The sequence below is a fragment of the Hemitrygon akajei genome, chromosome 8, assembly GCF_048418815.1.
Source record: "Hemitrygon akajei chromosome 8, sHemAka1.3, whole genome shotgun sequence".
NCBI lineage: Eukaryota > Metazoa > Chordata > Chondrichthyes > Myliobatiformes > Dasyatidae > Hemitrygon > Hemitrygon akajei.
In genome coordinates this window covers 911,588-935,392 of record NC_133131.1, presented here as the reverse complement: position 1 = coordinate 935,392, position 23,805 = coordinate 911,588, and the positions used below count along the sequence as shown (strand labels likewise).

The 23,805-nt window shown below is 54.8% G+C and overlaps 1 protein-coding gene across 3 annotated transcripts; it reads right to left on the bottom strand.

The window, feature by feature from the left end:
• Positions 1 to 1,586: 1,586 nt before the first annotated feature.
• LOC140731535 (protein unc-119 homolog A-like) lies at positions 1,587 to 22,210 on the bottom strand. Of its 3 annotated transcripts, none has more exons than XM_073053004.1 (5): positions 21,460 to 22,194; positions 16,917 to 17,030; positions 11,591 to 11,693; positions 7,474 to 7,692; positions 1,587 to 5,904 (listed from the first exon to the last, which is right to left on the bottom strand). In XM_073053004.1, exons 1-5 carry the CDS (start codon positions 21,620 to 21,622, stop codon positions 5,817 to 5,819), a joined length of 687 nt encoding a protein of 228 aa, XP_072909105.1. In that variant the 5' UTR covers positions 21,623 to 22,194; the 3' UTR covers positions 1,587 to 5,816. The 3 variants fall into 3 exon arrangements, with proteins under 3 accessions (XP_072909105.1, XP_072909106.1, XP_072909107.1); XM_073053005.1 differs by having other exon boundaries at positions 7,520 to 7,692; positions 21,460 to 22,174; XM_073053006.1 differs by lacking the exon at positions 16,917 to 17,030 and having other exon boundaries at positions 21,460 to 22,210.
• Between the last annotated feature and the right edge of the window lie 1,595 nt (positions 22,211 to 23,805).

Below are 23,805 nucleotides of genomic sequence, written 5' to 3'. Positions count from 1 at the left end.
TGTCCTCTGGCCCTAGACTCCCCCACTATAGGAAACATCCTCTCCACATCCACTCTATCTGTGTCCTCTGGCCCTAGACTCCCCACTATAGGAAACATCCTCTCCACATCCACTCTATCTGTGTCCTCTGGTCCTGGACTCCCCCACTATAGGAAACATCCTCTCCACATCCACTCTATCTGTGTCCTCTGGTCCTGGACTCCCTCACTATAGGAAACATCCTCTCCACATCCACTCTATCTGTGTCCTCTGGTCCTGGACTCCCCCACTATAGGAAACATCCTCTCCACATCCACTCTATCTGTGTCCTCTGGTCCTGGACTCCCCCACTATAGGAAACATCCTCTCCACATCCACTCTATCTGTGTCCTCTGGTCCTGGACTCCCCCACTATAGGAAACATCCTCTCCACATCCACTCTATCTGTGTCCTCTGGTCCTGGACTCCCCCACTATAGGAAACATCCTCTCCACATCCACTCTATCTGTGTCCTCTGGTCCTAGACTCCCCCACTATAGGAAACATCCTCTCCACATCCACTCTGTGGAGGCCTTTCAATGTTTGATAGGTTTCAATGAGACCCCCTCCCATTATTCTAAATATCAGTGAATACAGACCCATAGCCATCAAACGCTCGTCATGTTAACCCTTTCACTCCCGCGAATTTCCTCCGGACCATCTCCAATACAAGCATATCCTCTCTTAGATAAAACAGAGTCCTATCAATGCCTTTTCCACAGTTGTTCGGCGCCATCGCCCCTCTCGGTGATCCCGCTGGGTCAGTGTGAGAGGGGCTGTTTCAGTACGCGTGTCTGTACCTGAACGGTGCACGACCATCAGCGAGCGATGCGGCTCAGAGATTGCACCGTGGCAGACAGGAATGCAGGTAGTCAAAACTGGTCAACCACTACCCACCTACATACAGAAAGGTGCTGGAAAAGGGCCAGTAACATCAGGAAAGATCCCACCCACCCAGTGCGCTGCTTGTCCCACACCCATCAGGGAGGAAGCTATGTAGAATCCACGTCAGGACCACCAGACTCAAAAACTGTTACTTTTCCCAAGCAGTGAGGCTGATCAACACCTCCACCCACTCACCCACCCCTCCACACCCCCAGTCACCCACTCACCCACCCCTCCACACCCCCAGTCACCACTCCTTTAACATTTCCTGTCAGTCACCTTATGTACAGACACTCCTGTGCCTGGCGTCACTTTATGGACATACAATCAATCTCTGGATATAAACTATCTTATGTATTTACATTTATTGTGTTTTTTTAAATAATGTTGTTTTCTTATCTTATTTTTGTGCTGTATCGGATCTAGAGTAACAACAATATCATTCTCCCCTACTCCTGTGTACGGAAGTATCATTAAGCCATCATGAATCTCACTGTGTGAGATTGTCACGGTGAATGCGCAGTTGTTCGAACCTCTGTCGACCCATCGATCGGCGTCCGGGTGAGTTCTGTGTCCGCTGCTACGTTTAAACTTTTCTTCTCGCCGCGGGATGCGACACTGGTGGATACGGGACGGTCAGAGGCGGCGGCGGCGAGCGAGCAAAGGAATCACGGCTCAACGTGAACACTGCGCAATCTTTATTTGTATAATTACACAAACACCGTCCGCGTCCTCGACACAACCTGCTCACCGCACCGGAGTCCCCGTACACCGTGACTGAGGAGGGGACTGCGGAGCCTGCACCGTGCTCGTCTTCCCTCCCTCTCTCTTTTCCTCCACGTTTACAGTTCAGAAGCAGCCCTGTCCCATGAAAGGATCACTCCCCGGACCCAGTCGCATACTGGGTTAGCAACAGGTAAACTAAACCGCCCTCTCGTTTCAGCTTCCTCCCAACCAGCTGACCCCCGAGAGCCCAGCATGTTCACCGGGCGAATCGCGAGGCTCTCAGCGATTTAAAAACGGAGAAGTGCGCAGCTGATTCACGGCGATCCGCCTCACCCAGCCCACTGCCCCTGAGCTCCGGATCGCAGCGTTGAGAAGTGTGGGCCGGTGTGAGGCTACTTGTGGGCTGAGAACTGGTAACAGAGCGGTTAGCGTGACACTGTTACAGCTCGAGTTCGGGGTTCAATTCCGGCGCAGGCTGTAAGGAGTTTGTACCTTCTCCCAGTGACTGTGTGGGTCCCCTCCACGTTGTGAGTAGTCCCGTGATTAGGCTAGTGTTGGATAGGCGGTGCGGCTAGGCCAGTTCCACCGGTATCCCGAAATGAAATGGGGGAGAATAACGATAAACAGTCTGTAATGTTGCCCTGAACCAGAATCTCTCCAAAATGGGAGAGTGACTGAACAAACAGGATGACTTGGCTGGGATGGCAGAGGGGAGCCAGGGGGCAACAGAGGGTAGTGGGGAAATGGGGGAGTCATGGGGCAACAGGGTAGTGGGGAAATGGGGGGCCATGGGGCAACAGGGTAGTGAGGAAATGGGGGGCCATGGGGCAACAGAGGGTAGTGGGGAAATGGGGGGAGTCATGGGGCAACAGGGTAGTGAGGAAATGGGGGGCAGGGGCAGATAGAGCATTTAAACACACGGGGACACATTCAGGGAGAGAACTGGGTCTGAGCCAAATACAGACAAATGCCTCCTGTGCTGTATCACAAGGGGCAATATGGACAGGCACACGAAAGGGACTTCTGAAGGGGGTGGTCAGGGTAGAGCCAGTGGTTCTCCAGGAGAGACGGACACAGGGAATCATAGACTGCAGGAAGGAGGCAAGTTGGATTTCACTGTCCCAGGTTATCCCAAAACCTGGAAGGTGAAAGTTAGCTGAGCCTGCCATGATTCAGGCCACTGGGACGGGAGGGAGGCAGTGCTAAACCTTTACCACACACACTGCACGCCTCGGAGCCCGACTAACCACAGGGGCCTCAAGGGTATGGATGAAGTGAGGGGCGGAGGTACTGTGGCATTAGGACAAGGCCCATTAGGATGGAAACAGCTTCCTCCCCCAAACCGTGAGACGACTGAACCCCGTCACCACCCAGGTCTCATCGCAAATGAGGCACCAGTGGCGTTATGCTGTTTACTTTTTAACGTGTCGTAAATACACCTTGTTATTTAATTAACCAGTTTCCCTCGGGATCAATAAAGTACGTCTGTCTGTCTGTCTGTCTGTAGCGTAGCAATTAGTGTGAGGTTATTACAGCTCGGGGAGTTCCGTTCCAGCGCCGTTTTTAAAGAGTCTCTGTACATCCTCCCCCATTGAACATGTGGGTTTCCCTGGGAGCCTCGGTTTCCTCCCACAGTCCAAAGACATAATGGATGGTTAACTGGTCCTTGTAAGTTGTCCTGTGGTCACGTTAGGGTTAATCAGGGTTGGGTTTACTGATGCAGCTCAGCTGAAGGCTGACTCCACGCTATGTAAATAAAATTCTAGTGTTAATATCACTTCACGTACACGGTTGTGTGAGTTATGTGTACTGTGTTGGTTCAGAGGGACTTTGTCTCGTTTGGTGGTACACACGTGCACGGTTGTGTGAGTTACGTGTACTGTGTTGGTTCAGAGGGACTTTGTCTCGTTTGGTGGTACACACGTGCACGGTTGTGTGAGTTACGTGTACTGTGTTGGTTCAGAGGGACTTTGTCTCGTTTGGTGGTACACACGTGCACGGTTGTGTGAGTTACGTGTACTGTGTTGGTTCAGAGGGACTTTGTCTCGTTTGGTGGTACACACGTGCACGGTTGTGTGAGTTACGTGTACTGTGTTGGTTCAGAGGGACTTTGTCTCGTTTGGTGGTACACACGTGCACGGTTGTGTGAGTTACGTGTACTGTGTTGGTTCAGAGGGACTTTGTCTCGTTTGGTGGTACACACGTGCACGGTTGTGTGACAATAAACTGAACGTGAACTAGATAATCTGAAGAAGATTGGAGGGTGATGTCGTAGGTGGAGAGTGGTGAGTTTGAGGAATGCCACTCTGCTGGGGTGGCGGTCGAGCCAGAGACACTGGGGGCATTTGGATGAGGGAGAACTGGAGGCTTTGAGGGAGGGAAGGGTTAGCACAATATCGTGGGCTGAAGGGCCTGTACCGTTCTGTGAGAAGCGGGAAGCCCGGGTGGGACTGTAAAGGGTAAGTTTCCAGCCGCCTCCCCGTGTTCACACCTCATGACCAGCAGCGAGACCGTGTGTCGTGTTGGAGTCCCTGAGCAGGGAGCAGGGCATGGCGGGGACGGGCAACAGGGAGCTAATCCAGATGTTTCAGAACTGACACATCTGGGCCCCGATGGCCGAAAGAATCACTAGCCCCAGGACACAGCCGCTGCCTTCCAGAGGTGGGGATGAGGGGAGGCACGTCCCAGAGGTGGGGAGGACGAGGAGAGAATGTGAGCGGATGGTGGGGAGTGGGGAGCGAGGGGAGTGTGTGTTCCAGAGGTGGGGAAGAGGGGAGGCACGTCCCAGAGGTGGGGAGGACGAGGAGAGAATGTGAGCGGATGGTGGGGAGTGGGGAGCGAGGGGAGTGTGTGTTCCAGAGGTGGGGATGAGGGGAGGCACGTCCCAGAGGTGGGGAGGACGAGGAGAGAATGTGAGCGGATGGTGGGGAGTGGGGAGCGAGGGGAGTGTGTGTTCCAGAGGTGGGGATGAGGGGAGGCACGTCCCAGAGGTGGGGAGGACGAGGAGAGAATGTGAGCGGATGGTGGGGAGTGGGGAGCGAGGGGAGTGTGTGTTCCAGATGTGGGGATGAGGGGAGGCACGTCCCAGAGGTGGGGAGGACGAGGAGAGAATGTGAGCGGATGGTGGGGAGTGGGGAGCGAGGGGAGTGTGTGTTCCAGAGGTGGGGATGAGGGGAGGCACGTCCCAGAGGTGGGGAGGACGAGGAGAGAATGTGAGCGGATGGTGGGGAGTGGGGAGCGAGGGGAGTGTGTGTTCCAGAGGTGGGGATGAGGGGAGGCACGTCCCAGAGGTGGGGAGGACGAGGAGAGAATGTGAGCGGATGGTGGGGAGTGGGGAGCGAGGGGAGTGTGTGTTCCAGAGGTGGGGATGAGGGGAGGCACGTCCCAGAGGTGGGGAGGACGAGGAGAGAATGTGAGCGGATGGTGGGGAGTGGGGAGCGAGGGGAGTGTGTGTTCCAGATGTTGGGGTGGGGGAGGCACGTCCCAGAGGTGGGGAGGACGAGGAGAGAATGTGAGCGGATGGTGGGGAGTGGGGAGCGAGGGGAGTGTGTGTTCCAGATGTGGGGATGAGGGGAGGCACGTCCCAGAGGTGGGGAGGACGAGGAGAGAATGTGAGCGGATGGTGGGGAGTGGGGAGCGAGGGGAGTGTGTGTCCCAGATGTTGGGGTGGGGGAGGCACGTCCCAGAGGTGGGGAGGACGAGGAGAGAATGTGAGCGGATGGTGGGGAGTGGGGAGCGAGGGGAGTGTGTGTCCCAGATGTTGGGGTGGGGGAGGAGGTAACTGTGTCCACGATGAAGGAGCGGAGGTCGATGGGAGGACACATCCATTTGTGAGAGTGGTGCAGGTCCTAGAAGTGCTTCTGGAAGATTCTGTGCCCAGGGACTGAGTCTCAGACCAGTGCCGGGAGAATCTCGGAGTAACACACACAAAATGCTGGAGGAACTCGGCGGTCAGACAGCATCTATGGAGAGGGGTAAACAGTCGACGTTTTGTGCCGAGACCCTTCATCAGGAGCCCCTGCATCCTGCAGATGTCAGCCACCAACCACCAGATAACAGAGCGGCTCCCGGTCCGATCCCCGAGCGCAGGAGGCGGAGTGGGGGGTGAGGTCCGGCACCCAAAAGCCTCCACACTGACCTCAGGGGCCGGGTCCCCCTGTCCTCAGGGGCCGTTCCCGTACGAATAGTCAGCTTTGTTGTGCATCACCAGCTGGTTCTCGACAAAGTAGAAGCTGTCCGAGCGGGTCTGGTACGGCTGTGCCACCATCTCGCGGACTGCGGGCAGAAAGGAGAGCCACGTTTAGACAGTCTGAGAGCCGCGGAAACTGCCCGCCGAGAAACAGGAGGCAATTCACCCCATTGAGTCTGTGTGTGTGTGTGGGGGGGGGGGCTCTCCAAACTGCAACACACACCACAGATTTGAAAATGGTCACAGAGGGTCATGAACTCCCTTTTCCTGGACAGGCCTCACCCACACTCACTTCCAAGGCACTGAAAAGGTTCAGCTGCCTGGAATGGTTATGGGACTTCTGGAATGTTGGGAACAGGAATCAAACTCCAGTGTTGTGGAATATCTTGGGAATTCTCTGCACCAGCGGTGTCTAACGTGACAGGGGCACAGGTGAGGCGGGTGGACAGTCGTTGTGCCAGGCTAGGGCAGTCCAAAACTAGAGGGCGCACGTTTAGGGTGAGTAGCGAAAGTTGCAGAGGCTGTGAGCGGAGAGCGGCGCGGTAATGTGCAGTGCCAGGGATCAGTGAGAAGGATTCACTTCCTTCAGCTGCCTGTGAGGAGTTTGCACGTTCTCCCCGTGACCACGTGGGCTTCCTGTGGGTGCTCCGGTTTCCTCCCGCATTTTAAAGACGTACAGGTTGTGGACATGCTGTGTTGGTGCCGGAAGTGTGGTAACTCCTGCGGGCTGCCCCCAGCTCATCCTCGGACTGCGTTTGTCGTTGACACAAGCATCGTGTTTCACTGGATGTATGAGTGACAAGTAAAGCTAACCTTTACTCGGTAATCTTTGAGAGATTTAAGGGGTCCCGAAGGACTATGTTTTCCACGCAGAGATTGGTGGGTGTTTGGAACAGGCTGCCAGAAGAAGTGGTAGAGATGGGTACAACTGCAGTGTTTAAAATTTGTGTCTAGTTTTTCATAAATTCCATTCCAGTTCTTTACTTTCCTGTGAATGCCTGCGAGAAACTGAAGCTGATTGTGGTATATGGTGACGTATGTGTAACTTGATAATAAATTGACTTGGAAGATATTTTGGTGGACAGGTACATGGAAGGGGCACCCCTGCAGTGTAGTGGCTAGTTCACAGTGTCAAAGTTCAGAGGTCAATTCCGGCGCTGTCTGTGAGGAGTTTGCATGTTCTGTCCATGACCTATGGGTTTCCTCTGGGTGCTCTGGTTCCCTCCCACAGTCCAAAGGCACACCCGTTAGTAGGTTAATTGGTCATTGTAAATTGTCCTGTGATTAGGCCAGGATTAAATCGAGTGTTGCTGGGCAGTCAGGCTCGATGGGCCGAAGGGCCTGCTCCACAGAATCCCTAAATAAAAACAGATCAGAAAGGCTTGAAATGATGTGGCTCAAAGAGCAGCTCAGGAGGCTAATGGCTCGGCTTGGACAAGCCAGGTTCCACACATCCCATAACAGGAGGGGAGGTGTCGTGGCAAATGTACAGATTGAACAGACTGAAGGGTTCAGTGATGTCGTGTGCCCCGGGTGGGAGGTGACGGAGTGGTGTGTAACCCCTTGGCTGTACTCACTCAGCTCCCCGGAGAGCGGGGGGGGGGAGGATCTACTCACTCAGCTCCCCGGAGAGCGGGGGGGGGGGATCTACTCACTCAGCTCCTCGGAGAGGGGGTGGGGGTAACCCTCGGAAGGACTCACTCAGCTCCTCGGAGAGCGGGGGGAAGTCGTAGATGTGCTCGCAGGTGTTCCTGCTGCAGGGTATACAGAAACCAAATTCAAAGTCGAAGCTCTTGAGCAGCCGGTCCTGGAAATAATGTCTCTCAATCATTCGGAAGTTTTTCATCGGTTTCTCACCCACAGTAAACTCCACCCTGGCAAGAAGAGGAGGCAGAGTCACTAGGCTGAATGTTCTCACACCAGCACCCACCTCCCGACTGTCCTGGGCCCCTCCCCCAGGGAAAGCTCAGGATCCCACAGAAACACACACAAAATGCTGGTCGGGCAGCATCTGTGGAGAGGGATAAACAGTCAACGTTTCAGGCCGAGATCCTCCATCAGGGCCTCCTGATTCTGATGAAATGTCTCGGCCCAAAATGTCGACTGTTTATTCCTCTCCACAGATGCTGCCCGACCGGCTGAGTTCCTCCAGCATTTTGTGTGTGTTGCTGTGGATTTCCAGCATCGGCAGAATCCCAGGCTAGGGGAGGGGGCTGCTCTCTCTACAAGGCTAGGTTAAAGAGTGTGGGTGACATCCCCTGCTGGCCACAGGAACACAGTCAATGCCAGCAACCCAGGTTCAAATCCTGTCCGTAAGGAGCATGTACGTTCTCCCCGTGACCTCTGGGTGCTCCAGTTTCCTCCCACAGCACAAAGTTGTTCAGGTTGGTAGGTTAATTGGCCAGGTGGGTGTAATCGGACAGCGCAGGCACCTTAGGCCAGAAGGACCTGTCTCTAATTAAACAGAATAAAGCCATCAGTGTAGGATGTCCCCTCACAGCCACAGAAGTGGTCCAAATGTCCAGTTCTTCCTCCTGCCATTCTATCCCTGACCCCATCTGTGACCTCCCACACTGAACCTCCATGATTTACACGCTCCCCCCCACCCCACCCTCAAATTAAAAAATCAGGGGCGCAAAGGACTTGGGACTCCTTGTGCGGAACACGGTAATGGTCAACGTGCAGGTTGATTCAGCAGTGAGCAAGGCAAATGCAATGTTAGCATTTATTTCGAAAGGACTAGAATATAAAAGTAAGGATGTAATGTTGAGGCATTATAAGTCACCGGTCAGATCACACTTGAGGTATTGTGAGCAGTTTTGGGCCTATTATCTGAGAAAAATATCTAATGCATTGGAGAAGTTCCAGAGGAGGTTCAGAAGAATGATTCTGCGAATGAAAGGGTTAATGTACGAGGAGCGTTTGATGGCTCTGGGCTTGTATTTGCTGTAGTTCAGAAGAATGAAGGAGATCTTACTGAAACCTATCGAATATTGAAAGGCCGAGATAGAGTGGGTGTGGAGAGGATGTTTCCTATAGTGGGGGAGTCTAGGACCAGAGGACACAGATAGAGTGGATGTGGAGAGGATGTTTCCTATAGTGGGGGAGTCTAGGACCAGAGGACACAGATAGAGTGGATGTGGAGAGGATGTTTCCTATAGTGAGGGAGTCTAGGACCAGAGGGCACAGATAGAGTGGATGTGGAGACGATGTTTCTTATAGTGAGGAAGTCTAGGACCAGAGGACACAGATAGAGTGGATGTGGAGGGGATGTTTCCTATAGTGGGGGAGTCCAGGACCAGAGGACACAGATAGAGTGGATGTGGAGAGGATGTTTCCTATAGTGAGGGAGTCTAGGACCAGAGGACACAGACAGAGTGGATGTGGAGAGGATGTTTCCTACAGTGGGGGAGTCTAGGACCAGAGGACACAGATAGAGTGAATGTGGAGAGGATGATTCCTATAGTGGGGGAGTCTAGGACCAGAGGACACAGATAGAGTGGATGTGGAGAGGATGTTTCCTATAGTGGGGGAGTCTAGGACCAGAGGGCACAGATAGAGTGGATGTGGAGAGGATGTTTCCTATAGTGGGGGAGTCTAGGACCAGAGGACACAGATAGAGTGGATGTGGAGAGGATGTTTCCTATAGTGGGGGAGTCTAGGACCAGAGGACACAGATAGAGTGGATGTGGAGAGGATGTTTCCTATAGTGGGGGAGTCTAGGACCAGAGGACACAGATAGAGTGGATGTGGAGAGGACGTTTCCTATAGTGGGGGAGTCTAGGACCAGAGGACACAGATAGAGTGGATGTGGAGAGGATGTTTCCTACAGTGGGAGAGTCTAGGACCAGAGGACACAGATAGAGTGGATGTGGAGAGGATGTTTCCTATAGTGGGGGAGTCTAGGACCAGAGGACACAGATAGAGTGGATGTGGAGAGGACGTTTCCTATAGTGGGGGAGTCTAGGACCAGAGGACACAGATAGAGTGGATGTGGAGAGGATGTTTCCTACAGTGGGAGAGTCTAGGACCAGAGGACACAGATAGAGTGGATGTGGAGAGGATGTTTCCTATAGTGGGGGAGTCTAGGACCAGAGGACATAGATAGAGTGGGTGTGGAGAGGATGCTTCCTATAGTGGGGGAGTCTAGGACCAGAGGACACAGATAGAGTGGATGTGGAGAGGATGTTTCCTACAGTGGGAGAGTCTAGGATCAGACGACACAGCCTCAGAATAGAGTGATGTCCATTTAGAACAGAGATGAGGAGGAATTTCTTTAGCCAGAGGGTGGTGAATCTCTGGAATTCAAACCACAGATGACTGTGGGGGCAAAGTCATTGGATATACTTAAGGCAAAGGTTGATAGGGTTCATGGTTAGCCAGGCCATCGAAGGTTACGGGGAGAAGGCCGGAGAATGAGGTTGAGAGGGGCAATAAATCAGCCATGATGGAATGGCGGAGCAGACGGGTTGGACCGAGTTCTAATACTGCTCTAATACCGTATTATGATCTCCCCCGGACAGTTTCAGCCCTCAGAACTCATCTGGTACCCAGCCCCTGCAACTCCTACCGTCTCCCTCTCTCCCCGCAGTTCCCCGCTCCCTCTCTCCCCGCAGTTCCCGTCTCCCTCTCTCCCCGCGGTTCCCGTCTCCCTCTCTCCCCGCAGTTCCCGCCGCCCTCTCTCCGCGCAGTTCCCGTCTCCATCTCTCCCTGCAGTTCCCGTCTCCCTCTCTCCCCGCGGTTCCCGTCTCCCTCTCTCCCCGCAGTTCCCGCCGCCCTCTCTCCGCGCAGTTCCCGTCTCCCTCTCTCCCCGCAGTTCCCGTCTCCCTCTCTCCCCGCAGTTCCCGTCTCCCTCTCTCCCCGCAGTTCCCGCCGCCCTCTCTCCGCGCAGTTCCCGTCTCCCTCTCTCCCCGCAGTTCCCGTCTCCCTCTCTCCGCGCAGTTCCCGTCTCCCTCTCTCCCCGCAGTTCCCGCCGCCCTCTCTCCGCGCAGTTCCCCGCTCCCTCTGTCCCCGCAGTTCCCGCCGCCCTCTCTCCCCGCAGTTCCCGTCTCCCTCTCTCCCCGCAGTTTCCGCCGCCCTCTCTCCCCGCAGTTCCCGTCTCCCTCTCTCCCCGCAGTTCCCGTCTCCCTCTCTCCCCGCAGTTTCCGCCGCCCTCTCTCCCCGCAGTTCCCGTCTCCCTCTCTCCCCGCAGTTCCCGTCTCCCTCTCTCCCCGCAGTTCCCGCCGCCCTCTCTCCCCGCAGTTCCCGCCGCCCTCTCTCCCCGCAGTTCCCGTCTCCCTCTCTCCCCGCAGTTCCCGCCGCCCTCTCTCCCCGCAGTTCCCGTCTCCCTCTCTCCCCGCAGTTCCCGTCTCCCTCTCTCCCCGCAGTTCCCGCCGCCCTCTCTCCCCGCAGTTCCCGTCTCCCTCTCTCCCCGCAGTTCCCGTCTCCCTCTCTCCCCGCAGTTCCCGCCGCCCTCTCTCCCCGCAGTTCCCGTCTCCCTCTCTCCCCGCAGGTCCCGTCTCCCACTCTCCCCGCAGTTCCCGTCTCCCACTCTCCCCGCAGTTCCCGTCTCCCTCTCTCCCCGCAGGTCCCGTCTCCCACTCTCCCTGCTGCCCACCCACGTCACTGTGGGCCCTCCCAGTTTTCGCCAATTGCCTCACCCATTCCTGTTTGGTCAGCCCATGTCCTGTTCGCTCAGAGTGGGGTGGGGTGGGGGGGAGTCTCAGGGGATTTGGCCCCAACACTCTGGGGTTGTTAGGAGGGAGTTGAGGGGTAGGGTCAGTCCAGACTCACGTTGCTCCGACCTGTCGCAGCCGCAGAAAGGCTGGCGTGAACTGGTAGCGCACAAACCGTCCCGCATTGCCTTCAGCCTCCTTCCGGTCAGCAGGGCCTCGCTCTGCAACAGACCACAGCACGGGGTCAGCAAGCTGTGCGGCCAGTCCTGAAACGGCTGATGACTCCCCCAGCTGACCGCAGTGGCCCCTGTGCAGGTCCCCTGATATCCAGCCCACACCGCACAGTTCACCCACTCCCACCGACACACAGTGGCAGCAGGTGGCACCTTCCACGGGATTGTTAGAAACTCGGATTTGTGGACAACTCAGCCTCCCCTCTATGGACTCTATCTGCACCTCTAAGTGGCCAGCATAATCAAAGACCCCTCCCACCCTGGACATTCCCTCTTCTCCCCCCTCCCAGGCTCAAAGACAATTTATAAGACTACTAAAAACTAGGACGATAAGGGTACGATAAGATGGATTTTTGACGTCATGATCTTGCACCTTACTGTCTCCCTGCACTGCACTCTCTCTGTCGCTGTTACACTTTCATCTGCATTGTTATTGCTTTATCTTGTTCTGCCTCAACGCACTGGGTAATGAGTTGGGTGACGGAGTGGAGATATGTCTCTACCAAACGGAGGTGTAAGGCACTCGTTCCGTCCGCTAGCCTGCAGGTCACTCCTGAGCAAGGTGTAGCACCTGCTTAGCCCCTCCACCCCTGTTCAGGGTCACGTGGGAGCAGGTGATGCATGAGAGAAGGTGGTGGATGGTATGAGCAGCCGGTGCAGATCACAAGTCCTGATTATGTGACCACTGACACCCGGCAGACAATCTCTGAAGAGTATTGATAATGGCTGGGGACACCATTGCCAGAAGAAGGCAATGGCAAACCACTTATATCAAAAAATTTGCAAGATCAATCATGGCTATGGAAAGACGGTAATCACCCGGATCATACGACACGGCTCATACTGTACATGACAATAATAAACGATTCCAAAAGCAATACCCACAGGACACACAGTGTGCATCTTCCAACCCAACACCTCTAGCAGCTGGAAGATGGAGCCACAGGGATCACCACCTCCTGGACATTCCCACCAAATCACACACGTACCATCTTGACTTGGAAATATATCCGTGTTCTTTCACCGTCGCTGGGTCAGAATCCTGAAACTCCCTCCCTAACAGCACTGTGAATGTACCCTCTCCTCAAGGACCCCAGAGGTTCGAGAAGCCATCTCACCACCACCTTCTCCAGGGTAACTGGGGAAAGAGTCACAGAAACTTTGCCATGGAATTGGGAACCTAAGAGGTTGGACAGGCTGTGACTTTATTCCTTAGAATTTAGGAGACTGAGAGATGACCTGATAAAACAGGGATAGGGTGAATGTATTCAGTCCTGTCCTGGGGTAGGAGAAATCAAGACTTAGAGGGCAGAAATTTTAGATGCAAGAGCAGAGATTTAATAAAAACTTACCACAGTGAGAAACAGGCCCTTTGGCCCATCTAGTCCATGCCGAAGTTTTAAACTGCCTAGTCCCATCAACCTGCATCTGGAGCATACCCCTCCCATCTACGTACTATCCAGACTTCTGCTAAATGTTGAAATCAACCCCACATCCACCACTTCTACTGGCAGCTCGTTCCACACTCACCACCCTCTGAGTGAAGAAGTTTCCCCTCATGTTCACCTTTTCACCTTTCACCCTTAACCCATGACCTATGGTTCAAGTCTCACCCAAACTCAGTGGAAAAAGCCTGATTGTATTTACCATATCTATACTCATAATTTTGTATCCATCTATTCTCCTACACTCTGGGGAATGAAGTCCAAACCTATTCAACCTGTCTCTATAACAGAGGACCCCTCAGTTCTAGCAACAGCCTTGTAAATTTTCTCTGTACTCATTCAATCTTATTGATATCTTTCCATAAGACTAGAATACCATTAGATATAGGAGCGAAATGAGGCCATTTGGCCCATCGAGTCTGCCCTACATTTCATCGTGGCTGATCTATTTTTCCTCACAGCCCCAGTCTCCTGTCTTCTCCCCGTATCCCTCCATACCCTGACCAATCAAGAATCTACCAAATATACATAAATATTATTTTCACTCTTTGCCTCTTAGCAGTCAGGCAATGCTCTAGCCTGTAATATACTGCCTTAAATATACATGAAGACCTGGCCTAAACAGCTGTCTGTAGCAACGAATTCCACAGATTCTCTGGCTAAAAAAAAACCCCTCCTCACCTCCATTCTAAAAAGACATCCCTCTATTCTGAGGCTGTGTCCTCTGGTCCTAGACTCCCCCACTATAGGAAACATCCTCTACACACCCACTCTATCTGTGTCCTCTGGTCCTAGACTCCCCCACTATAGGAAACATCCTCTACACATCCACTCTATCTGTGTCCTCTGGTCCTAGACTCCCCCACTATAGGAAACATCCTCTACACATCCACTCTATCTGTGTCCTCTGGTCCTAGACTCCCCCACTATAGGAAACATCGTCTCCACATCCACTCTATCTGTGTCCTCTGGTCCTAGACTCCCCCACTATAGGAAACATCCTCTCCACATCCACTCTATCTGTGTCCTCTGGTCCTAGACTCCCCCACTATAGGAAACATCCTCTCCACATCCACTCTATCTGTGTCCTCTGGTCCTAGACTCCCCCACTATAGGAAACATCGTCTCCACATCCACTCTATCTGTGTCCTCTGGTCCTAGACTCCCCCACTATAGGAAACATCCTCTCCACATCCACTCTATCTGTGTCCTCTGGTCCTAGACTCCCCCACTATAGGAAACATCCTCTCCACATCCACTCTATCTGTGTCCTCTGGTCCTAGACTCCCCCACTATAGGAAACATCCTCTCCACATCCACTCTATCTGTGTCCTCTGGTCCTAGACTCCCCCACTATAGGAAACATCCTCTCCACATCCACTCTATCTGTGGCCTCTGGTCCTAGACTCCCCCACTATAGGAAACATCCTCTCCACATCCACTCTATCTGTGTCCTCTGGTCCTGGACTCCCTCACTATAGGAAACATCCTCTCCACATCCACTCTATCTGTGTCCTCTGGTCCTAGACTCCCCCACTATAGGAAACATCCTCTCCACACCCACTCTGTCTGTGTCCTCTGGTCCTAGACTCCCCCACTATAGGAAACATCCTCTCCACATCCACTCTATCTGTGTCCTCTGGTCCTAGACTCCCCCACTATAGGAAACATCCTCTCCACATCCACTCTATCTGTGGCCTCTGGTCCTAGACTCCCCCACTATAGGAAACATCCTCTCCACATCCACTCTATCTGTGTCCTCTGGTCCCGGACTCCCCACTATAGGAAACATTCTCTCCACATCCACTCTATCTGTGTCCTCTGGTCCTAGACTCCCCCACTATAGGAAACATCCTCTCCACATCCACTCTATCTGTGTCCTCTGGTCCTAGACTCCCCCACTGTAGGAAACATCCTCTCCACATCCACTCTATCGAGGCCTTTCACCATTAGGTTTCAGTTAGGGCTCTGCCCATTTTTCTGAGCCAACAAATGCTCTTCCTGTGACAAGCCATTCAATCCTGGAATCATTTTCACGAACCTCCTCTGAACCCTCTCCAGTTTCAGCACATCCTTTCCAAGATACGGGGCCCAAAACTGCTCTCAATACTCCAAGTGAGGCCCCACCGGAGCCTTATAAAGTTTCAACATGACAACCTTGCTTTTATATTCCAGTCACCTGGAAACGAACGCTAACATTGCATTTGCCTTCCTCACCACCCACTCAACCTGCAAATTAAGTTTTAGGGAATCCTGCACAAGGATTCTCAAGTCCCTCTACACCTCAGATTTTTGTATTTTCCCTCCATTTAGAAAATAGTCAACCCTTTTATTTCTTTTACCAAATTGCATGACCGTATGCTTCCTGACACTGTATTCCATCTTCCAGTTCTTTGCTCATTTTCCTGATGTGTCTAAGTCCTTCTGTGGCCTCTCTACTTCCTCAAAACTACCTGCACCTCCACCTATCTTCATATCGTATGCAAACTTCACAACAAAGCCATCAATTCCATCATCTAAATCATTAACATATAATGTAAACAGAAGCAGTGCCAACACAGACCCCTGTGGAACACCACTAGTCACCGGCAGCCAACCCGGAAATTGTTTCCACTCTTTGCCTCTTATCAGTCAACTAATGCCCTAGCCGGCAACACCATGGGCTTGTAGCTTGTTAAGTAGCCCCATGTATGGCATCTTGTCAAAGACCTTCTGAAAATCCAAGTGCATAACATCAACTAATTATCCTTTATCTATCCAGCTTGTTATATCTTCAGAGAATTCCAACAGATCAGTCAGGCAAGATTTTCCCTTGAGGAAACCATGCTGACTTTGGCCTATTTTATCATGTGCCTCCAAGTGCCCCGAAACCTCACACTTAACAAACAATTCCAACATCTTTCCATCCACTGGGGTCAGACTAACTGGCCTATAGTTTCCTTTCTTCTGCCTCTCTTCCTTCTTGAAAAGAAAAGTGACATTTGTAATTTTCCAAACTCCAGAATCATTCCAGAATCTAATGATTCTTGAAAGATCAGTACTAATGCCTCCACGGTCTCTTCAGCCACCTCTTTCAGAACCACCATCTGGTCCAGGTGGCTTATCTACCTTCAGACCTTCTTTGTAGTTATGGTAACTTCACACACTTCTTGACCCCTGACAGTTGGAACTTCCACCATACCGCTAGTGTCTTCCACAGTGAAGACTGATGCAAAATACTTATTCAGTTCATCCGCCATTTCATTGTTCCCCTTTACTACCTCTCCAGCATCATTTTCCAGTGGTATGATATCCACTCTCGCCTCTCTTTAGCACTTTATGTATCTGAACAAACTTTTGGTATTCTCTGTAATATTATTGGCTGGCATATTTTTATATTCCATCTTTACTTTCTCAAATTCCCATCCTGTAGGCGACCGGAACTGCACACGATACTCCAAACTCAGCCCCACCAATGTCTTACACAACTTCCCAACCCCTGTACTCAGCACCTCAGTGTGACTGGGGTCCCGGGAGACAGTCCCCTGTTTGGATGAGGGAATCGGCATGAATTTCCCACGGGACTCTCAGCTTTCAGTGGCTGAGATCGTTTCTGGAGAGAGGACGGCCTTGGACAGAATCCCACTCTGCCTTACGGATCGTTGTCCCGTCCTCAGCTTCTGCCCACACCCCCCCACTCAGTCAAGCCCCTTCAGGGAGGGGTGGCTGGCCACTGAGGCGTGACGATGGCCATTCCTCCAGCAGGTGGGGAACAGCAAAGACCCACCTGAGGCCGGAGGTTTGGTGATCTCGAAGAGCACAGCGCCGGACTCCATGTCTCGAATCTTAAACCTGGTGAAATCAATGTTGTAAATGTTGTCCTCAGGGGCACAGAGATACCCTGGAGGGAGGGGGTGGACAGGGAGACAAAGATCAATCAACCTTGCTGGCCAAACCCTAGTGTCACTGCCCTCACCCTGGGGACACAAAGCAATACAGCCCAAAACAAGCCCCCCACCACTTGCATACATTCAGACAAACCCGCTAGTTTCAGAAAACAATTTTAACAGCAATTTACATCAACAAGATTTCTGACATCGTATTGTCCTGGGCAAATGGAGGTACTCTACCCCAGTGTTATACAGTGACGGACTCGTCCCCACCGGTACCGTACCCCGGTGTCACACAGTGACAGACCCATCCCCACCAGTACCGTACCCCGGTGTCACACAGTGACCGACCCGTCCCCACCGGTGCCGTACCGCGGTGTCACACAGTGACAGACCCATCCCCACCGGTACCGTACCCCGGTGTTACACAGACACATCCCCACCGGTACCGTATCCCGGTGTTACACAGACACATCCCCACCGGTACCGCACCCCGGTGTTACACAGCGACAGACCCATCCCCACCGGTACCGTATCTCGGTGTTACACAGCGATAGACCCATCCCCACCGGTACCGTACCCCGGTGTTATACAGTGACGGACCCGTCCCCACCGGTACCGTACCCCGGTGTCGTACAGTGACAGACCCGTCCCCACCGGTACCGTACCCCGGTGTTACACAGTGACAAACCCGTCCCTACCGGTACCGTACCCCGGTGTTACACAGTGACAGACCCGTCCCTACCGGTACCGTACCCCGGTGTTACACAGTGTCGGACCCGTCCCCACCCGTACCGTACCCCGGTGTCACACAGTGACAGACCCGTCCCCACCCGTACCGTACCCCGGTGTTATACAGCGACAGACCCGTCCCCACCCGTACCGTACCCCGGTGTCACACAGCGACAGACCCGTCCCCACCCGTACCGTACTCCGGTGTCACACAGCGACAGACCCGTCCCCACCGGTACCGTACCCCGGTGTCGTACAGTGACAGACCCGTCCCCACCGGTACCGTACCCCGGTGTCACACAGCGACAGACCCGTCCCCACCAGTACCGTATCCCGGTGTTATACAGTGACGGACCCGTCCCCAGCGGTACCGTACCCCGGTGTTATACAGTGACAGACCCGTCCCCACCGGTACCGTACCCCGGTGTCGTACAGTGACAGACCCATCCCCACCGGTACCGTACCCCGGTGTCACACAGCGACAGACCCATCCCCACCGGTACCGTACCCCGGTGTCACACAGCGACAGACCCGTCCCCACCGGTACCGTACCGCGGTGTTACACAGTGACAGACCCGTCCCCACTGGTACCGTACCCCTGTGTCGTACAGTGACAGACCCGTCCCCACCGGTACCGTACCCCGGTGTCGTACAGTGACAGACCCGTCCCCACCGGTACCGTACCCCGGTGTCGTACAGTGACAGACCCATCCCCACCGGTACCGTACCCCGGTGTCGTACAGTGACAGACCCGTCCCCACCGGTACCGTACCCCGGTGTCGTACAGTGACAGACCCGTCCCCACCGGTACCGTACCCCGGTGTCACACAGTGACAGACCCATCCCCACCGGTACCGTACCCCGGTGTCGTACAGTGACAGACCCGTCCCCACCGGTACCGTACCCCGGTGTCGTACAGTGACAGACCCATCCCCACCGGTACCGTACCCCGGTGTCGTACAGTGACAGACCCGTCCCCACCGGTACCGTACCCCGGTGTCGTACAGTGACAGACCCATCCCCACCGGTACCGTACCCCGGTGTCGTACAGTGACAGACCCGTCCCCACCGGTACCGTACCCCGGTGTCACACAGCGACGGACCCGTCCCCACCGGTACTGTACCCCGGTGTTATACAGTGACGGATCCGTCCCCACCGGTGCCGTACCCCGGTGTCACACAGCGACAGACCCGTCCCCACCGGTACCGTACCCCAGTGTCACACAGTGACAGACCCATCCCCACCGGTACCGTACCCCGGTGTCACACAGTGTCAGACCCATCCCCACCGGTACCGTATCCCGGTGTTACACAGACACGTCCCCACCGGTACCCGCACCCCGGTGTTACACAGCGACAGACCCATCCCCACCGGTACCGTATCTCGGTGTTACACAGCGATAGACCCATCCCCACCGGTACCGTACCCCGGTGTTATACAGTGACGGACCCGTCCCCACTGGTACCGTACCCTGGTGTCGTACAGTGACAGACCCGTCCCCACCGGTACCGCACCCCAGTGTTACACAGTGACAGACCCGTCCCTACCGGTACCGTACCCCAGTGTTACACAGTGTCGGATCCGTCCCCACCGGTACCGTATCCCGGTGTCACACAGCGACAGTCCCGTCCCCACCCGTACCGTACCCCGGTGTCACACAGCGACAGACCCGTCCCCACCCGTACCGTACCCCGGTGTCACACAGCGACAGACCCGTCCCCACCGGTACCGTACCCCGGTGTCGTACAGTGACAGACCCGTCCCCACCGGTACCGTACCCCGGTGTCACACAGCGACAGACCCGTCCCCACCGGTACCGTATCCCGGTGTTATACAGTGACGGACCCATCCCCAGCGGTACCGTACCCCGGTGTTATACAGTGACGGACCCGTCCCCACCGGTACCGTACCCCGGTGTCGTACAGTGACAGACCCATCCCCACCGGTACCGTACCCCGGTGTCACACAGCGACAGACCCGTCCCCACCGGTACCGCACCCCGGTGTTACACAGCGACAGACCCGTCCCCACCGGTACCGTACCCCGGTGTTACACAGCGACGGACCCGTCCCTACCGGTACCGTACCCCGGTGTTACACAGTGACGGACCCGTCCCCACCGGTACCGTACCCCGGTGTTACACAGCGACGGACCCGTCCCCACCGGTACCGTACCCCGGTGTCGTACAGCGACAGACCCGTCCCCACCGGTACCGTACCCCGGTGTTACACAGCGACAGACCCGTCCCCACCGGTACCGTACCCCGGTGTTATACAGTGACAGACCCGTCCCCACCGGTACCGTACCCCGGTGTTATACAGTGACAGACCCGTCCCCACCGGTACCGTACCCCGGTGTTACACAGTGACTGACCCGTCCCCACCGGTACCGTACCCCGGTGTTGTTCAGCGACAGACCCGTCCCCACCGGTACCGTACCCCGGTGTCACACAGTGACAGACCCGTCCCCACCGGTACCGTACCCCGGTGTCACACAGTGACAGACCCGTCCCCACCGGTACCGTACCCCGGTGTCACACAGTGACAGACCCGTCCCCACCGGTACCGTACCCCGGTGTCACACAGCGACAGACCCGTCCCCACCGGTACCGCACCCCGGTGTCACACAGCGACAGACCCGTCCCCACCGGTACCGTACCCCGGTGTCGTACAGTGACAGACCCATCCCCACCGGTACCGTACCCCGGTGTCGTACAGTGACAGACCCGTCCCCACCGGTACCGTACCCCGGTGTCGTACAGTGACAGACCCGTCCCCACCGGTACCGTACCCCGGTGTTACACAGTGACAGACCCGTCCCCACCGGTACCGTAACCCGGTGTTACACAGCGACGGACCCGTCCCCACTGGTACCGTACCCTGATGTTATACAGTGACGAAACCGTCCCCACCGGTACCGTACCCCGGTGTCACACAGTGACGAAACCGTCCCCACCGGTACCGTACCCCGGTGTTACACAGTGACCAACCTGTCCCCACCGGTACCGTACCCCAGTGTTACACAGTGACAGACCCGTCCCCACCGGTACCGTACCCCAGTGTCACACAGTGACGGATCCGTCCCCACCGGTACCGTACCCCGGTGTCACACAGTGACAGACCCGTCCCCACCGGTACCGTACCCCGGTGTCACACAGCGACAGACCCGTCCCCACCGGTACCGAACCCTGGTGTCACAGAGTGACGGACCCACCGGTACCGTACCCCGGTGTCACACAGTGACGGACCCACCGGTACCGTACCCCGGTGTCACACAGCGACAGACCCGTCCCCACCGGTACCGTACCCCGGTGTCACACAGCGACGGACCCGTCCCCACCGGTACCGTACCCCGGTGTTACACAGCGACGGACCCGTCCCCACCGGTACCGTATCCCGGTATTATACAGTGACAGACCCGTCCCCACCGGTACCGTATCCCGGTGTCACACAGCGACGGACCCACCGGTACCGTACCCCGGTGTCACACAGCGATGGACCCGTCCCCACCGGTACCGTACCCCGGTGTTATACAGTGACAGACCCGTCCCCACCGGTACCGTACCCCGGTGTCACACAGCGACGGACCCGTCCCCACCGGTACCGTACCCCGGTATTATACAGTGACAGACCCGTCGCCACCGGTACCGTACCCCAGTGTCACACGGTACCGTACCCCTCAGCCCACCCATTCCGTCCAGCACTCACTCTGTGTGACCCGCTGCAGCCCCAGAACATCCTCTGGGGTAACGCGCTCTTTCTTCAGCAGCTCCTCCTCGGTGGTGACCCGGAGCCCCTCCGGCGCCGGCTTCACTTTCATGCCGACCGCCTCTGGTGCCTGGGCGCCGCTCTTCAGGGTCCTGGTGCTCATGTCCCAGTGTCAGGCCGGAGCTGAGATCCCGCCGCCGCTCTCGCTCCGTTGTGCCGGGCTGAGATCCAGCCCGGGCCCTCGGTTCTCCTCTCCGCTCCGCTCCGCTCCACCTGTTCAGGTCAGTTACGGGTTCCGCCCCCCGGTTCTGCCTTGACTCCGGCTTCTGGGCGCCGCTTCCCTCAGTCGGGTTTTTTTCTGGTATGAGGGCTTTGCTCCCCCGGCCTGGTTCAGGTTCAGCGCTCCGCTCTTTAGATCCGATTCCGGTCCAGGCTCCGCTCCCCCCGATCCGGTCCGGATTCCGGGCTCCGCTCCGGAGTGGCCCCAGTGTATGGAGCTCGTAGCGCCGCACTGCCCCGGTGCTGGGGAGGAGCGGTTCAGCTACCCACGTACGCGGGCTCCCATTCACAAAACGTGTCCGAATGCTCAGCGGGGGCTGCGGGATTCACGGCTGCCGGCTCCGTCAGTCCCGCCCGGCCGGCCGCTCATTCAGAGGCTCCGGGCTTGGCTTGGCTTGGCTTGGCTTGCCGCTGCCGCTGCCGCAGGGCTGCTGTCCGTGCATGCATGCGGCAGCGAATCCTGCAACCCGGCTGCAGCGCCTCCGCACGGCAGAGGGGGGCGAGAGAGATTCAGCCTCCTGGAGTTGAGATGAAGCTCCCCGAATCAGGGCCGTTCAGCCTCTCACAGACCCAGTGAGGCAGGAAACTGCAGCGAGGGCAGAGCCCGAACTCCATTGCTGACACTTGCGGGCTGCCCCCTGCACATCCTCGGACTGTGCTGGTCGTTGGTACAAACGACACATTTCGCGTCTCCACGTACAGATGGTAAATAAAGCTAATCTTTTTAAATCTTTTTATCTCTTTAAAAAGACTTACAACCTCAGAAAACCTCACCTCCCGTGTCTTAAATGACCCCTTTCCTTATTTTTAGACAGATATGACGTGAAACGTTGATCTGAGCTGGCTGATTGATTCTTTGGGGAGAGATTAAGCCTCCTGGAGTTGAGATGAAGCTATAAGAACAAAACATTAAGAAATAGAAGCCGGAGTCGGCCATTCGGCCCATCGAGCCTGTTCCACAATTCCATAAGATCTCGGTTGAACTGACTCAGCTCCAGCCACCTGTCTTTTCCCCATAATCCTTAATTTTCCTGCTGTGCAAAAATCTATCTATCTGGGTCTTTCATGAGGTAGCCTGTACTGCACCCCGGGCAGAGAATTCCATAGAGTCGGCAATCTCTCGGCCTGAAACGGCGGCTGTTTATTCCTTTCCGTAGATGCTGCCCGACCTGCTGAGTTCCTCCAGCCTTGTGTCTGTCTGTCTGTGTATGGGAAAAGCAGTTTCTCCTCAGTTCCCACCTAAATATATTCTTCCAGAATCTTAGGGAAATGTTCACACCAAGGGACATGGTTTGAAGGGACATGGAGGATAGCTGAGGCTTTTCACGCAGAGTGGTGGGTGGCTGGCTGCCAGCAAGGATGATAGAGGCAGACAGTAGGGTCCTTTAAGAGACTCTGAAGTACATGAAGCTTAGGAAAATAGAGGGCTATGTAGTAGGGAAATTCTAGGCAACTTCTGGGGTCGGTTACAAGGTCAGCACAACATTGCAGGCCGAAGTTTCTAGTTTCAATGTTTCTAGTCTCACCTACCAGTGGAAACAACATTCCTGTCTCTACCTTATCCTGTCCCTATTACAATTGGATTTGTTTCAATAAGATCCCCTCTCATTTCTTGGAATTCCAATGGTCCAACACGGAACTGTTCCCACAACCTATGGAGTGGATTCAAGGACTCTTCATCTCAGATTCTCCATACTTACTGCTTGCTTGCTTATTTAATTGTTTATTTATCTATCTATCTCGGCTCGTGCTGGTAAATCCTGAGGTGTGGGCATAGTAAAACACATTTCTCAATTGCTAGGAACTTTCGGACTATTCTAGTGGTGTTTAGTATTGAGGCTTTCTGGAGATCTACAAACATATTGCTGTGTAGGCCTAATTGTTTAACATTATTGTGCAGTGATTTTGGGATGATACCAGTTGTAGATATTATTATTGGGACAATGTATATCCTGTTCATCTTCCAAAGTCTTTCAATTTCCTCCTTTAATTCAGCATATTTCTGATGTTTTTCACATTGATTTCGGTAAGTCGTGTGTGTTTGGAATGGCGATGTCTATCAAGTTG

What these genes read in the sequence shown, in the direction of transcription:
- LOC140731535 (XM_073053004.1), bottom strand. Translation starts at nt 21,622, where the DNA reads ATGAGCACCAGGACCCTGAAGAGCGGCGCCCAGGCACCAGAGGCGGTC. An exon ending in CTGCGACAGGTCGGAGCAAC is followed by an intron (nt 7,693 to 11,590) that starts GTGAGTCTGGAC and finishes TCTTCTTGCCAG; the next exon opens with GGTGGAGTTTACTGTGGGTG. An exon ending in CCCCCTCTCCGAGGAGCTGA is followed by an intron (nt 5,905 to 7,473) that starts GTGAGTAGATCC and finishes TTCTGCCCGCAG; the next exon opens with TCCGCGAGATGGTGGCACAG.